We start from the raw sequence: 17,354 nt of genomic DNA on the forward strand, positions 1-17,354 counted from the left end.
AAAACAATAATAGCAGATTTCATTATAAATGTAATATTTTATAACATCAGATTAGTGTAACATTGTATTTGCCATCAATTAAAGTAAAATAAACACTGGATTACAACACTGACTGTGGCACATAGGTAGAAACACTACACTGTTCCTTCACAATAAAGCTCTGAGGAATATGAACAGAGCAATAAAAAGCTGAAGGACATACCTGCACTGGAAATATGAAAATATGCCAGTTTTCTATAGCTATCATTCCAGCATACCCAGAAAAGAGGAACATCACTGCTTTATAAAGAAGGGGCTAAAACAACAGGCTGAGTTAGGGTTTGTGTTTCAGGTAGTGCTTTAGAGTAGGCAACCTGCTTCCTTGTTGGGCTTTTTTAACTTCTCTTCTCTCTGCCGTTGCTCCTCCACCAGAACCACCACCTCCTCGTTTCACACGCACTCCTCCTCCATCTTCTTCTATCTCTTTTCTTGTCTTAGAATCAGCCTCCGACTTCCTGCTGGTCTGCTTCCCTCTATGCCAGAGATAACAGGGAGAAAAGTACAGTGCTGTACAGTATGCATGAATGATGATCATATGAGTAATGAATAAAAATCGAGAAAGTATCAGTTTAGCAGACACATGCAGAAAATATGTTTTCTATTAAAGTGCTTCAAAATAGCCGAAAAATCTGGAATACCACTGAATTATTTCTAAATTCAAATCTTGTAGCAATAATGGTCTGCAGATATGTCTCAAAGTTTATTCATTTATTAGTTTGGAGTTCATTTATACACCACCAGCCCCGGAGTCACCATTACATTAAGAGCTTGTGCACAAAACTTGAGTCTAATCCCCAAAAAATTAATTTAGACATACGTTCCAAGATATTTAGCCACAGTACTTTACATAGTGAATATAGTAAGAATATGGCAGGTAGAGTGTGTTCTATATATAAAATGAAGACATCCTAAAATATCTCCCATAAGAACTGTTCCCTTTTGTTGCACTGCATCTGGGGGAGTCATCAGTGTTTAAATTAGCCTTATTCAAAATTTGGTTTAAAGCAATAACTGTTGACTCTGCTTTCTTACCGGATGTCTGCACTGTATGCACTTTTACCGGTTTGTTACTCAGTTAATATCAGTTCCATGTTGCATTTACATGGTCAGGTGATCCATAGTTTAGTATTAGGAGTCCTGTATCATTTTAGCTATGTGCTACCTGCTTACTGTGTCTCTGGTTCACAAACACATGAGATTGCAGCAATTACTGTGTGTATCATAACATATTGTACATGGCTCCTTTTAATTAAATCTAGTAAAAAAAAAAGAAAACTAATTTAATGTGGCATCAATATAAGGCATTCAAACAGCTTAAAATGATGTTTTTTGAGATGTTAATTCAAACCTAAAGTCATTTTTGAGGCCATAGTTTATTGTGTTGCATTAACTGCATTTATTGCACAGTTGTTCATATTAATGTGTCCATCACCTGTGAGTAATGTGTCACACTGACCTCTGTTTGCCCTCTATCATCCTCTGTGGCTGAGTGGAGTATTGTCTTCTTTGGGCATCAAGAGTGGAGGACAGCTGTAGCAGTGACAATGCATGAGTAATTACAGTAAGTTTAATCCAGGCACATGCACATTGTGTTTGTGTCAGCAAGAATAAGTTAGTCACAAGCTGTAATGTACTACTTCAAAGAGTTGTCTCAGTAATGTTTAAAGAGAGAAATGTATTTGAGTTTCCTTGTGATTGCACTTGTTTCAACCCTGCAGGAACCAGAGTTGCTGCAGCATAAGCCAAAAAGTCCTTGACACACTTTCTGGTCGAGCTCACCCATTATATAACAAGATAGAACAGCACTAGATGATAAATGAGAAATCATAACTACGCCAGAAAGAGAAGAGCTGAGCATGCCAGTCTGCTCATTACACAGTATTGTCCTTTCAGCAGTTAACAATGATATCTGTTCCTCAGTGTGGCATACATTAAACACTCAATAACAAGTATTCCATAGGTTTGTGTTGATAACTACTTCTTTGACTTCTCAGTAATTACGAGAACTATCGTCGACATGCATGAAAGGGAATACTTACCTTAGAAATTTCTGAAAGATATGCCCGCCTCTCATCATTGGTTTTATGAAATGCCTGATATTTGAAAAAAGCATAGGACCATATTGTCAAACTTTTCCATTCATGGACTACACTTACTCTGTCTGTCTGTAATAATCTGTCTACTAGTGTGTAGTTCTTATTGTGTGTTTGCTGTGTATGTGCATTAGTGTATTTCAGCTGGTCCTCAGTGGTAATAAGCAAAAGATTACAACAAGGATTACTGGCTGCACATGCTGCGTGTTAAACCTTTATTCAACTAATATCTCTCTGTTTGTTGAGCAGAACAATAAACAAAGAAAAGAACCAGGTCACTAAACTACAAGGTTAGGGTTTGATTTTGCATGTAAAAAATTAAAGATTGCAAGATAAAAATCTTTTTCAATCCTCTTCTAATGATGGTTATTTGTAACGGAAATATTTATGAACTGAAAAAAATGTAAAGCTGCTAGTTTGAGAAATAATAAAGCTAGACCAGCAGACATTGTGTCTACTAAACACAAATCCCTCTAACTTTCTGTTATATCAGCAGCAACTGCTGAGATCCACACCTTTCCCTCTTGTTCGATCCTGAGATGACAGTCCATCAGATGACTCTGGAGGTCAGACTTCTCATCGGTCAGGAGTTTCAAGCACTGTCTCAGTGTATCCTGCAGCAAAGATTTTCCATTAACTAGCTTATTATATAACAAAGAAGCCACAAAGTATAACGATGTTGCATTGCTGATGTCTAATTACAAATCAATGTGTACTCAGATTGCACTCTGCTATTAGCTATGATCAAACAATTCCACAATAGTTAATGCTGGGTCATGGATAAGATGCATACGTTATTACATTTCCACATAAATCCATAACAGCTGAGCTGAGACATCAGATTAATAGTAAAGAGCTGAGTTATGAGTCTTGGTTATAAATATACTGTATCTGGGTTTGGAACATTTTCATTCTTCTCAAAATAAGCACATTACCAGTTTTAGTTTGCAGGTGCAGCATTATCAATTGCCATTTTGAGGAATTAGTCTGGCGCTAAGGGCTCACTGTGTCATCAGAGGAATGTTCGAGTTTTTCTTTGGAGATGCAGACACTGCGGCATGCTCTTGTTTTGCTTAGTTTACACAGCACTGTGGTGCTTATACTGTATGTCCTTACTGCACTAATTAAAAATAATCCATATCCTTCTCACACACTCAGGCTATTTCAGTGTCACATTCACAAACTGTCAACAGACCGTCAATCCAAAATGTCGTAGATCAAAGTCACTCCTTGGATGCACTAATGAGCGTCTGTTATTTCTGCCTTAAGGCAAACAAACATACATATTTAGACTGTAAGAGCGTTAAAGCATCACAATTAGAGTGCATTACTCTCCCATGGTTTGTAATCCCATGATTACAGTGCTGTGATTAAACTCTGGTGTAGTCAGTCTGTATCAAAGGGAGAACGAAGAGCAGCTGGCATCACAATCCTCTCCATCCTACCCGCCATCTCCTCCAGTCACAAATTCTGTGTCTCTGGCTCTCTCTGCTGGTATGTATCTATCTTAAATATACTTCTAGTCCTCTTTCTCTTTCGGTTTGTTAATCTGCTCTTGGAAAAAAAACCTCACTAAATAACACTAATATAACAAAAAAGATTAAGAAAAAGGTCAATAGAAAATGAACATGTTTACACTCACTACTGGCATGTCATCATAAGATCGGATAGAAGCCAATCGATCTGTGAAGAACAATAGTGAAAGTCAGCGTGTGGAGCATTATATGCATGCATGCATCAGGAATGCAACCTGACTTGAGATGAAACACATCACAATGAACATGTTGTCATTTCATTTTTTTACGTTATGTTATTATTATGTGCCAACACAGTTGAAAGGCAAGGTTGCTTTGAACAGCTAAAACATACCTTATTTGCCTATAGGAAGTGTGTGCTAAAAATCATCCATTCAAATGTAATAACACATAATTTATGCAAGTTTTGATTCGATTGATAGGGTATAAAAAAAAATGGGTAGAACTAGAAAGGTTCTTCACTTCACCCTATGCCCTTTTCGAATATTGACAGATTATTTTTGCTGTTTCCTTAAAGTTTGCAGTTATTTGTATTTATTTTGTTTCGCTGCCTACATATTTCATTTTTTAACATCTTCCACATACATAAATAAACAAAACTAATTCATACTGTTTCTTTCAAATTGGGGCATTTAATGGTCTGATAGGCCACGCTACATTTGACTGTACATATGACTCACATACTGTAGATTGCTATACATTGCACCACACATCATATTTGCCTTTACATGGAAGGACTACCAGCCAGGGTGGCCCTTAGCTGTGTCATGTAGGTCTTTAGCTTCAAATACAATCCAGCAAATGTACTTAAAATCTGGCAGTGGCCTGTAAACCTACCCATGGGGTTTCCTTGTAGGTCCTCCAGTCTCTCATGAATGAGTGAGATCTGCCTTTCTAACTGTCCATTGAGCTCTATCTGTGTCTCAAATCTTGTCTTCCACTCATTTCCTGGTGCACCAGAATAAAACAGGAACATGTTAGAGTATGGTCAAATTTGGAGCAGGACAGCATATTACAGACACAACACCAAAGATATACAGTATAGTAACCAGTGAATATAACCTGTGTTGTTTAACATGCTGCCACTTTGGATCAAAGTGACAAGGTGAAGAATCTAATCATTTAACAGCTGTGCCTTAAATATTACCTTCCCCATCAACACTGTGCAGTCTTTCTTGTAGTTCACACATGGTGCTCCGCAGATCAGACACAGACTCCTTCAGCATTTCTCTACAATCAAAAGACAATGCTATGTTTGCTGTGGAAAATAAAAATTAAGTAACTTTCTAGCTAATAAAGTCACTTCACAATAATACTTACTTAAGTTCTCTTTCTTGCTCAAGTTCGGCCTGCAGGCGACCCAAATCGTATTTGCTGTAGTCGCCATCTCCACTCATGTTTCTGGCATCAACTGAGAAAAAGTTTGTGCCTCTGCGTTCCCATGGAGACCGCTGCTTCCTGCTTGTTCAAGGACCGTCGGAAATGATGGCGAAGATAAACGGGAGGCATGAAAATAAAACCTCTTTGATTTGTAACCAAAACGCACCCTCCTATTAGACTCTATTCGCACATTGCAACCATTAGCTGTACATTAATAAATCTCTATAAAGCCTAGAGTCAGTAGTTGTAACTTTATTGCAAGTCATCATTTTCTCAAACTAATTTCACGCTTATAGAGCCAGTGTGCATGATTTAGTGGCATCTAGCGGTGAGGTTGCAGATTGCAACCAAATAAAAACAGCGGACGTGAGCTGTTCTGGGCTACTATAGAAACATGGCATTGCAACGGTAGCAAAAGCATGGATGTATAAAATTGTCCCTATACCGTCGGGCGCGGCAGCACAGATAAAGGATAAACTTATTGGGTTGTGAACGGAGGAACACCACTCACTACAATATGGGGCTGACACTTGATGTTTCACTGGTCCAGGGGAGACCCGTGGGGGAGGGAGGGAGGTTGGGGTTATGTTTATAAAAATTGTATGGATGCTACTATATCTTTCCTGCAGGTTCAATAAAAAAGTTGTTCACAAAAAAAATCTTTATAGCAGGTACGGAAGGGGACCCGCTCCATGTTTTTTTGTTTGCTCTCTAGGACCTTTCTAGATATATAATTTATAAACATGATATCTAATAATAATGAAAGTAAAAATGTAGCCTACAATGCATGTTATTGCATAAATATATATTTTTGTGTATTTTCCTTATGGCCACTTTCATACAGATTTCAACATTATGTCAGGCAATTGTCACCTCAATTATACTGGATTGTTTGGTCATAGAAAACGTGCAATATAAAGGCTATAAATATGTTATGAGTCTATCCTAGTTTAAAAATAATGTTTTTATGTGAAAAGTGTAAACAATCATGCAAAAAGACAAAACCTAGAGAGACTCACCATGTTACACTTTGACTTGGGCGACTCCCTAGTAATTTTCATACTTCTACATCAACAGTTAATACAACACAATAGTGAGTGAGTGGCCCGTATTTCCTTTAAAAAACCTGCAAATATAGAGGTGAGCCATTGCCTTACAGACTGCGTTAGCTGGATTTCCTGTGGAAGCCTATTTTTTCTTCTCTTCCTCCTCTTTTTTCCTCTCAGTCTCTGCATCATGTCCTTGTTTCTGTGTCTCCTCCCCTCCATTTTCTGCTGGCTGTCCATTCTTGACCATGACCTTGGCGGTCTCCTTGCCTGTAGTCTTCAGTATGGCTTTGATACCCAGATTATCAATGTTGTATGCAGTCACACCAACATTGACCACTGACTGGAGAGCAGTGCCTGTGGCTTGGCCTGCATCATCACCGTACCTTCTCCGTGAATAATATGGTGAAGTTAGGGAGGAATTGGTGTAAGAAAATGAATGAGGATGTGTACTTGACATGCTGGAGCAAGTATGAAATATTGGTACTATTGTCAACATAACAGAGGCCAAGAAAAACATTTCATACTCATGTTTCACTTCGTAGTAGTTTTATTAGTAACAAACTGGGAAAAAAAGAGATACAGGTCAGTATCAACAGCAAGACCACCACCACCCACCACAAGCAAGCATTTACATTTAGCTGCAGTTGACATGGACAGACCAAGAAAGACACACACCAGAGGCTTAAACTACACCAAGTCAAAAAACAAGCCAAAAAACTTTCTTTGTCCAGATATAAATAAATCAAAGTCAGTATGATGAAAGAAAATGTTTTAAAGATAATTATGTACTAGCAGTTGCATTAGTTTTGGAATACACCTTATTTAGGATTATTTTCTGATTTAAGAGTTAGTGAAAGAGTGTAAATGAAAGGGTTAAGCAGGGTAAGGTGTTAGTTCAAAGTCTTTGCCTTTTCTCCCCATGCAGTCATATGTTGGTCATGTTTAATAGACTCTCTAATCCCCTAAATCTGAAAAGACAGGTGTGAAAACAGATCAGCTTCCCAACGTTCCAAGAAGAAGGAAACATTTAGCAAGGTGTCAGGCTAGTTTCTGAATCCAGTGTTCTACATAGTTTAAAATTATGAAACTGAGTCAGAAAAGTGCTTGAATCAAAATATGGCACTGACAATAATCCATTAATGATCAGAACATTTCTATCAATTAAATAAAAACAGATCAGAACTTACTTGTGCTTCACAGTTGTGACAGTCTCTGCTGCGACGCTTTTACCAACAAGTATTGCTCCAGTCTCCAGGCTAGACCAAACAGTAGAGAAACCTGGTTTGGATGTGAATGAAAAACTGTTTTTTAGTACTGTAAAAACAATTTGATCACCTAATCTTTAATCACACATTTATAATGCCAAAACACATATGTTGACATTTTGTAAAATTTGATCTATACTTCTGTATTGCAGCAATTTGTGTAGGCTCAGAGGCTGAGGCTACAGTGGTGGTGGATACACTACCAAGTGGGGACCAAGCTGCTTAGAAAGAAGTTTTTAAAAAAGACTCTCAGTACTCTTCCACTTTTCAGTAACATGTTCCATGTCCACCTTAAGATAGCAAAAACATCAGTGGACAGTGGCTTGATCCTGAAGTTTCCATTATACTGGTGCATACCTTGTACACTGCTGGCTGCCACAAACTTAGCTCCATCCAGGTTTGAAGCTTGGCCATCTTTGCTTGTCTTCATAGACTCTGGAATCAGCTTAGCTCCATGTTTCTTCACATGAGGCCCCAGCTTCTCTGCCACATGTCCTGCCACCAGGCTCACGCCATTAACTGTAAATATATACACAATTATACATCTAGGTACAGGACATGGCCATATTAATATTATGCACTTAAATGAAAGAAAAATCAAGGCTTTCTCACAGTTAGTTAAAGCCATGTGCAAAGACAGTTTGTGTTTTCACAAAGGAGTTTAAAGCTTAAATCAGATAAAAATTAAATGTTATGTTGAATTGTTGAATAACTGTCTTGAACAGAATTCTGGTCCTTGTATTGTTTGTATGAATAATTATATCCTCTTTTGGCTGATTTCTAATCCTTCCCATGTTGGTTTCAGTCCTTACCCAAGAACTGGCTGACTCGCACGGCACCCCCGCTGGCCTGTTTAGCCGCATGCAGACCTTTGGTGACACGGGGGCTGACCTCTGAGGGGGTCTCCTCAGGCGAGATGTGGTCCCGCATCTTGGATGCTCCTTTATGGATAGCTCTACCAGTGGCCTCTGCTCCTTTTGTAAACCCCTGACTCAACCGTGTAGCTCCTAAAGAGAGAAATGTTTTGGGTGATGAATGTTGGTAATGTCATTGTTTTAATTTATGTTTTGTTTAAATATCAATTCAAGGAGAATGAAGAGGAAGTTGAACATTTTCCTGTAGCACTGAATCCACTTCTACTTGATAAACAGCACTCTCTAGTGGTCCTTTTTTTAGACAGAACACTTACTGTATACATAGTCTGTGTACAACAAGAAGTTACACACACAAACATACCTGACAAGATTCCTTGGGCCATCTTCTCACTCCATCCTGGAAGTGGTAGTTTTTCCTTCTCCTCTGTTGGCACTGTCACTCCTGTTCCCTCCTTCGGGAGACCAAGGGCAACTTTCTCACTCAGGTTGATAACCTCTGACCCTGTCCCCTCTGAACCCTGTCAGAGAAATCATATGCTACACAGTTATTATGAGAGGACACTCAGTAAGATTCTTTTAAAATGTATTTACACCCAAACAGGGTACATTCCTGTATGCTATGACTCAACTGGCTCAGAATGTTTTTGCCCACAATATAAAAACTATTTTGTTCCTCCTGAAGTGCCAAGAGAGAAAAGTGACAAGCACTGTGTCAACAAACACCACAACTTTATCACAAATGAGCTTTTGGTTTCAACTAAAACAGCACATTTTTAAGACACAAAAAGAAGATTGCAAAGTAAATGGAAGAGTATGTGGAGCAGTCAGGGACATATTTTACACTACGAGACACAGGATCATACAAGGTGTATAATTAGTCATCATCAATAATTGTTTACTTTCACCTGCACCCCATAACATTCCTTATTTTCTCCAAAACACAGAAAAATGCCGCAAACATATTGCACTAAAGCACATGCATACATTCACCCTTACATTTGTTTCAATTCTGACAGTTAAGACTGACCTGGATCCTGAGGTCAGCCAGTTGCAATATAAGATCCTTAAACGTCTCTCGGTCAGCAGCAGGAAGTTCAGAAGACAACACAATGCCCACGAAGGACCCTGGTGTCTCCGCCAAGGTGTCAGGGAACATAAAGATCCCAGAATTAGCCAACAGCACTGGAGTGTCTGTTGTCAGCGGGTAAAGCCAGTCACACACCTAAAAAGCACACAGACACAAAAAAAGAATCCTTAATATGTGCATTCATGTAAGTTAGCCACAAGGTAGAGAAAGGTGAAGAAAGAGGTCATCATTCCAACTAATTCCAACTAATCATGACTGTGCTGTTGTAGTTGGTTCAATTCAAATTAATGGCAAACACTTCAGATCTTTGAAATGAGAAAAGTAGGACATAATGGCCTCTGTTGAATCCTTCTTTGTTTCTCAAAACAGCAATTCAAAAAATGGAAATTGAAAATCATCTCATGCGCAATTAACTTCTTATGCTTAAGTGTGGTCCCCTGTTCCTTTTGACCTATGTTTTTTCCACTCAAAGACACATTATGGGATTTTAGCCCCATCAGGACTTATGTCAGTCATTCACACAGACATAATACAGATACAGATTTGCCGCTGCACCGTACCCTGGTATGCCGCCTGACCGGATGACCCCTGTTAGGGCGCAGGACACTGACCAGCAGCACAACAGAAGCGCAAAGTCATCTGTTAATGGGACTATTGTCTTGCTGAGAAACAAAGCAGGCTGAAATACAGGGTGGGAAACAGAGTCATGGGTTGAACTCCGCTGCATAATACACGCTTTGTAGAGGTGCCAAAATACATTATTGTTGTTTGTAAGTTTTATATTGACTCTTTACAAAAATTCTCACATTGAACTATCAGCTTATCAAAAGACTCTAAAAGAAAAGGTCACACCCAGGGTCAGAGCAGATAAAATCACACTTTTGGATGTGAGTGTGTGCTAATAAATCATATGACACTTTTTTCAAAATGTTTTTTTGATAGATACTAAGCAAGTTATGTCCATTTCCTAGATTGTTGGTATAGTTGAGAGTAATACTATTAAAACATAAATACAACAGACTTGCAACGAGACAGCTTGATAATATCAATTTAAGCCTCAAACATAACAAGTTTCATATCACTTTTATAAAGTGTTTTAGCATCTGGCCAAACAATTTTCTGGAGCCTAAAAGCAATTAAGTCAATGTAATGTCATTAATCAGTACACATAAATGTATATCAAGAAAATAAATGAAAATGCTACATCTAAGTCAACTTTCAACACTCAGTTTTGACATGTTTTATCATAAGATTAACATTTTGTGGTAAAATTCAAAGTGGACATAAGCCTGTGTGAGGACACATCACCAAGATAACACCATGATTTGTGGGCAGAAAATGTGTTTGTGACCAGTTCTCAATACAGCAACATAGGGACTCCTTGTTAGTCTAAAAACTGGTCTGGTGATGCTAAAATGGTTTCATCTGGCCTACTGTGAGCACTGGAGACTTAATCAATTCACATTCAGGTGTATTTTCATATTAATAATAGAACAGTTTGCTGTTCACACCTACTTGCCTCTAGGACACCCACCCAACAATGACACACCCAACATACTCACACTTGTTATTACATACTCTATACTTACATGTAGAAAGGCTGAGGAGCTTCCAGCAGCAGAGTCCTTACGCTGACTATCAAAAGTAATGATGCGAAGGAACCCTGGGTAAGACAGGGAGCTGACCTGCCCATTTGGTGCCACAAAAAACATCTGCACCCCTGAGGGGATGAAAAGGAGCTCGTTGCCATCTCCTCCTCCTGTTGCTGCTGCTGAACTAAGGCCGCCTCCAGCACGACTATAAGACAGGCTGCGATGGCCATCTGTGGCCTGTGGTGTGTAGGCTGGAGGCTGGTCCCCTGGGTTAGCCATGGCTATAGTTCCTGGGGCCACTGCAGGGAGCATTTGTGTGTGTGCAGCAGCAGGGAAAGCTGTATTTGAGGTTGTGTTCTGGGTGGCAGCAGGTATGGTGGGGTAGAGATGGTGGAGGGCACTGTGGGGAGGCTGACTGTTTGGTGCCAGGTCTGGATAGAGGTCAGGAGGGAGATTCATCAGCAGTTGGCCCCTCTGGCATCCAGTTGTCAGCTGAGAGGTCTCTAGGTCAGAGAGGTGGGTGCTGACAGTTCTCAGAGTGTCCCTCATCCTCTGCTGAAGCTGTCTGGCTGTGTCCCAGACAGCTCCCTGATGCCTCTGCCCCCCAGTGGGCACTTCCAGTCCTTGCATAAGGTGCTGTCGACCCTTCCTGTAATACTCCAGGGCCTCAGCTCTTTTACCAGCCTCCTCAGCAGACAGTCCACGGCTCAAAGAATGAAACGCCAACTCGTACTGGTCCTTGATGAGCAGCAGCTCAGCAGGCTCAGCCATATTGAGGAGCTAACCAGATAAAGAGACTAGGGGGAAAGAACAGATGGAGAGAGTCAATTGTATTATGTATAAAATGTGACAAAATTGCTTCTTCTACGTTCTTACAACAGAGTAATCAAATATTGAATTATTGGGGGACCTGTTTTAGGCCTAATGGGTTTTGATTGGATTGAAAAAGTTGATATTGTAAAATTGTGTTTTAAACACACAAGGAAGGGACAATTGCGAGTAGAAAATATGGGTTATACCTGTCTTCAATTTATACTACTACGACTGAAAAAATAAGCTTATTAACCAGTGGTTTTAATACTCTTTTCATGTTAAGGACCTCAAAACTGACACCACCCTGGACCTTCATTTGAACGATTTTTTTCTCTTTCAGATGTTTTATTACAGACCGAAATAGTCATACATACATAGGCTACATTATCTACAGTGTCAAGAACTGACTGCATTACAGAAGAGTAGATGAGTTATGAGAGAAAAATCTCTGCAATGTTGGCCCTATTGTTGGCGGGTGTAAACTTAAATTGTTTGGGCACATCAGGTTCAACCTGAACAACAAGACCAGGACCTGCTTAAGTTACTAGCTTTAAAGAGTCCTCTCTAAACAAAAGTCTTACGTTTAAAATGTGGTTAACATAGCCTATTTATTCTTCATGCTAGTATCAAATGTATCAAACAATAAATGTGTGTAACCTCTCCAAACATCATAAGAAAAAGTAAACTAGCTATCTTAAACTAGCTATCTTACCTTGACGGCCAAACTTCAGTATTCCCGGAAATAAAAAAAACAATAATACAAGTGGTTTCAGAGCGTCCTTCCTTCAGCTTTACACACTTCTGTACTTTTATTAATGTGAAAACTTCACTCTCTTTAATGTGACGCACCGACAGCAATGACAGCAATGACACCAGAGCCGTCAACACCCATAGACTGTATGTCAACACCATGGTCAACACACCCACAGACAACACTGGCTTCCGGCCAACTCTTTCAAAATAAATCCCGCAGACTCCATGCGCTGAAATCTGAGATCAATGTTTCCCCTTTATTCAGCAATTTGAAGTTATATGATTACATTTTTTCCTCCACATTTACTGTGAGACGTTATAGCCTAAGATAAATTATGACATATGAAAATTATGGCACAAAAAATGCTTGACCATGTTTTTGAATGACCTTACAGACATGTTTTAATTCATTATTTAAAGACAACATCTGCACAAATCTAAGTAGCCTATACTGTATTTTAGAACTGACGACTTATAGGATTTAGACTACCCCCCCCCCCCCCCCCAAAAAAAAAAGTCTACACACTGCACCTTTTGCATGAACACCTCCTGTGTTAAAATTCATAAGTCCTTAAGTACGCTTTTTAAAAATAATTTTATTAGTAGTAGTATTTTCAAACTATTAGAGGAAGATAAATTGTCCTGGGGGTGTGTGGTACTGACAGTATGCTGTTTTTTAAAAAAGAAATGTAATTATGTTCTGGAAGAATCGTCAGAAGAAGGGTAAAGCAGTGATTTATAGGACAGGCAGAGCAGCAGGCGGAGTGATCCAAGAAACACGACAATACCTGTAAATGGAGATATAAAAGACACTCATTAGGGATATAAAATGATGTCCTGTAAGCATTCACAGACATCACAGAGATGAAACCACACATGAAAGTGCCCAAAAGGCCTGTAGTTTATATAAAATATAAAGCTGTAAACTTGTCTCAACATACATTTTTTTTAAAAAAAGCTCATTAGAAAAACTATAAGCTACACCTTACTTTGAACTCTTATACTTTTCCCTGATGGCCTGTTGAGGGCGACTTTCTGCACTAACGTAAAGCTTGTGGAGGTCAGTCAGGCAGGGTGCAATTTCAGCCATGGCATAACCAGTAAAGTTATGTAAAACTTCAGGCTAAAATATGAAAAGACTGGGCTTGTTAAGTCTGATTTTGGCAAGTTCTTGAAATGAAATTGTCATAAGAGGATCTGTTGTCACCGAGAAAAAGGATCTGCACAAACTTACCCAGAGAGATTTGTTTATAGAGTAGTTGGCTAGGCAGTAGGCCCCAGCTGCAACTATAGATGGGGTGTATTGTAGAAAAGGATCAATTTCCAGCAGGCTCAACTCTGCTACATACTAGAAACAAGATTAAAAAAAAACAGATAACCATATCAAAATATGATCAAGGGACATGGAAAACTGTATATTCAAAGGCACAAGCCAGTCTGGCTGGCATTTGAGCAATCGATTTTTCTCACCAGTGCAAGATTCTCTGTGTTGGCACAAACAGAGTGGATGGACATGAAAAGGCGAAGGAATTGGTTTGTGGTGGGTGCTGCCATCTTGAAAGCCAGCACCTTTAGAAAAACATGTTCCATCCGGACTAACTGCTTGTTAGTGTAGGTACTGTCTGTGATATACACAAACTCATTCAGCTCAGGTGGGAAGATCTCCTCATATTTTCTAAAAGGTGACAGATCAGGTTGTAACTTGCCGTCAAACATCCAGTTGATGCTACTGCATGAGATAGATTCTTTTCCACTATGACAAAATGTTTTTGTGAAATCACAGGAACAGTATCAAGTCTTTCTCGACACAACATACTTACGCAGCAATTAGTAATGCAGTTGTGCCAACCAGCTGCAGCTTGCCCCTTTTCACAAATACTGTGCAGGAGAGAAAGCGGTCCAAGTAATTGACAGCAAGATGCAGAGTTTCAGAGCGAAGCTTGTATTCCTGGACAACCTCCACCAGCCAGTCCACCAGGATGACCCGCATGCCATCAGTGATCTCTGGATGTTTCTCTAAGTAGTCTGGCCTTGGCTTGAACTTCATCTGACATTGGAAACAAAAGCAGATATCGTGATGTGTTTGCTGTGAACTGAGGAGCAATAACTCACAGCTACAGTGCATTTAATGCAGACAATATACAGTAATATGAGCATAGGCAGAAATAGCAAAGAAATTATTTAGTGGTCATAGTTCAGAAAATTTCGCACTTCACTCTCCCTTAAGTGCCGGTAAATATCCTCTGCATACTCTGACACACACAGCACGTCCTCAGACATCAGGGATTCATCTGGTTCAGACCTCATAGAAGCATCCTGGCATGAACCTACAAGTGTAAATACCAGCTGGGTAAAGAACACAATAAATAATGAAGTCTTACATGGTAGACGTTTTTATGGAGGCCACACTCACTTGAACTCAGCTCCAGTAGGAGTCTGAAATCTTCATTTTGCAAGGCAGCAGCTTCATTATCTAAGTAATAACTGTTTGAAACCACTTCTTGACCAGAAGCCGCAAGAACAACTTCACAAGCCTCTTCGACATACACATCATAGCTCGAGCTGGATGGACAGCCCAGGAAGGTGAGCTGAGAGTTGTCTGAGACCGAACTGTGTTTGGAAAAGTGGCTTCCCTGTGGAGAAAAATGAGTCAACGTGATTGCCATGTTAAGTTGAAATGTTGTGTGCGGTGCAACCAAAGTGAAAATCACTCAAATTCAGTGCTCCTCACTGTGCCTCTCTCACCCACCTGGCTGAGGGATCGACCCCGCTGCTCATTTTCTGACAGCACACCGAGCACTGTCCGCTGTTTGGCCCTCTGGACTTGTGACGCATCTACTTTGCTTGAATGTGGAATATTTTCTTTGCTAGTGTGACTGCCGCAGTGGGCATTGGTGCTGAAGTTCATCTTGATACAAGGAGAGAAAGAAAGATAGAATGAAAAATAGGAAGCTGGTCAACATAGTATCAAGGAAGGGCAAAATAACATAAACCCTTAATTTAAAAAAAAGTTTAACATTACAGTGCCTAAATCATTATATGCACCTGAAAGATGGACCATATTAAGTTCTATTTCAGTCAGCCATATGTATGTATATGTAGGTAGGCCTTTGGTTCACAATATGGGGGTCTGGAGTGCCCAAGGAGTCACAAGATGAATGAAACAATAGTAAACAAGACAAAAACTCAACTAACAAAATAATATTTATTATGCCTCTAAAAACAATTCAAATGAAATAAGAGAAAACAAAATGAAGTCATAAAACCTCACAGACTTATGCAACCTCTTGCAAGATTGGACTGCTTTGCTCTAGAGCATACATTTCAAGGATAGGTACATTTTCCCAAATGTGCCTGAAAACTATATTCGTATGCCCAAATACATGAGCCAACTTTTCTTCCTCCTCTGCATACTGGCAATGAAGAGATCCATTTATAATTTGATTTCAGTGTTAGCCACATGGAACAAAAGAGTGTATATTTGAATTTAAGGACTTTTGACAGTTTTATATAAAAAGAGAGCCACTTTGTTTGGTCTCATTTCAGCTTCATTTTTGAGCACAATGAGGACTGTGGATTTTGTGACCCACCTTACAGTTGCATTAGAGATGGATCTCTGCACAGCAAGTAAAGGAGGAACAATTACAACTACCAAACATTGTTTCAGTGTACATTTCATGTTACCTTTGTGAGTATTATTTTACTAAAGACTTGAAACAATGTGAACCTCTCCTTCAAAGAGCCAGGAGAAAAAAGGGTTGGGGAATACTGAAGGCTGGCTATACTGTATGCTAATCATACTGGTTGGTTTCCTTGATCCTGGTACAAAACCAAGCCACAAAGAAACTAAACTTTATTTGTCAACTTAAATAAATGTGAGGATAAACAGTGTAACTATTAAGTGTGCAAATGAAGTCTTAAAGTCTACAATAAATCAGTGAAAAGTGAGAAAGAGGATAAATGAACATAGCTCCCACTCAATTCTCCTGCACTGCAAATGTCAGAAACATCATCACCATGGTTACAAGAAGTCCATCCATCACCAGGACACACACAAACTCAGACAACACAAACGTTGTAGAAAAACAGAAATCAGGTTACAGACAACAGCATCACTTCAGTGTATCACAGTGCACAGCCCAACTATTGTTTCCTATCGGTTTTAAATGTGTTTCATAACTGCAAACTCACCATAACCTGGCCCAGCGGAGTTCTAACTGGTTAACGTTGGCAGAGTGGAAGCGACTAATTGTGCACTCCACTCAAACCACGTGATTAACCGGATGAATTACGACTGACTGTCTTTGTTGCTTATTTGCAGACAAACAGAGATCTCTCGCTGCGATGAAGCGGATCAAAGCAGCTTCTTGGATGTCTGGCGTTTGATTAGCTGGGAAGTTTACTTCACGTTTCTTGTAAACTAATCAGCTGTTTCCACCGAACTCTGCACAATGACGTAGCCGAACGTAATGGACGTAATGCGCCACGAATCCCCAGGAGGACCGGAAAAGGGTTTGGCTTCTACCTTGGTAACAGGGTTGGTAAGGTTACTTTGGAAATGTAATAGGTTACAGATTCCAAGCTACCTTAATTAAAATGTAATAAGTAATGTCACTATATGTATTCAGTCATGTTAAATGTAGTCGTAAAGGTCTGACTTCAGATGTAACCCCCTTTGTAATCATCAACATTTTCATAAGTAACTGTAATTTAATTGCACATTTTTTCTCAGCAACTGTAATTTATAACAGTTATATTTATTTTGTAATTAAATTACGTAAGACCATAACATGTAAACATTATACAGAAACGATCTCACACTTGTTCTCTGAATGTGAAATATATATTTTTAAAAAATGGACTCAGCTGGAGT

General features: G+C 39.3%; 3 protein-coding genes across 3 annotated transcripts; all 3 read right to left on the minus strand.

The window, feature by feature from the left end:
* Window positions 1–313: 313 nt before the first annotated feature.
* Window positions 314–5,064, minus strand: ccdc169 (coiled-coil domain containing 169). The gene is made up of 8 exons (XM_053331105.1): window positions 4,988–5,064; window positions 4,815–4,897; window positions 4,505–4,615; window positions 3,775–3,815; window positions 2,648–2,746; window positions 2,079–2,132; window positions 1,496–1,569; window positions 314–512 (listed from the first exon to the last, which is right to left on the minus strand). The coding sequence occupies exons 1-8, from the start codon at window positions 5,062–5,064 to the stop codon at window positions 314–316; spliced, it is 738 nt and encodes a 245-aa protein (XP_053187080.1).
* A 1,171-nt stretch (window positions 5,065–6,235) lies between these two features.
* On the minus strand, window positions 6,236–11,686 carry sparta (spartin a). Its single transcript, XM_053331106.1, has 7 exons — window positions 10,913–11,686; window positions 9,264–9,458; window positions 8,598–8,754; window positions 8,174–8,368; window positions 7,719–7,880; window positions 7,284–7,374; window positions 6,236–6,479 (listed from the first exon to the last, which is right to left on the minus strand). Exons 1-7 carry the CDS (start codon window positions 11,684–11,686, stop codon window positions 6,236–6,238), a joined length of 1,818 nt encoding a protein of 605 aa, XP_053187081.1.
* Window positions 11,687–13,217: 1,531 nt separating this feature from the next.
* On the minus strand, window positions 13,218–16,845 carry ccna1 (cyclin A1). Its single transcript, XM_053331586.1, has 9 exons — window positions 16,673–16,845; window positions 15,231–15,389; window positions 14,895–15,114; window positions 14,693–14,808; window positions 14,302–14,528; window positions 13,952–14,156; window positions 13,716–13,829; window positions 13,471–13,604; window positions 13,218–13,269 (listed from the first exon to the last, which is right to left on the minus strand). The coding sequence occupies exons 1-9, from the start codon at window positions 16,673–16,675 to the stop codon at window positions 13,218–13,220; spliced, it is 1,230 nt and encodes a 409-aa protein (XP_053187561.1). The 5' UTR covers window positions 16,676–16,845.
* Between the last annotated feature and the right edge of the window lie 509 nt (window positions 16,846–17,354).

This window comes from Scomber japonicus, chromosome 13, assembly GCF_027409825.1.
Source record: "Scomber japonicus isolate fScoJap1 chromosome 13, fScoJap1.pri, whole genome shotgun sequence".
Lineage (NCBI taxonomy): Eukaryota > Metazoa > Chordata > Actinopteri > Scombriformes > Scombridae > Scomber > Scomber japonicus.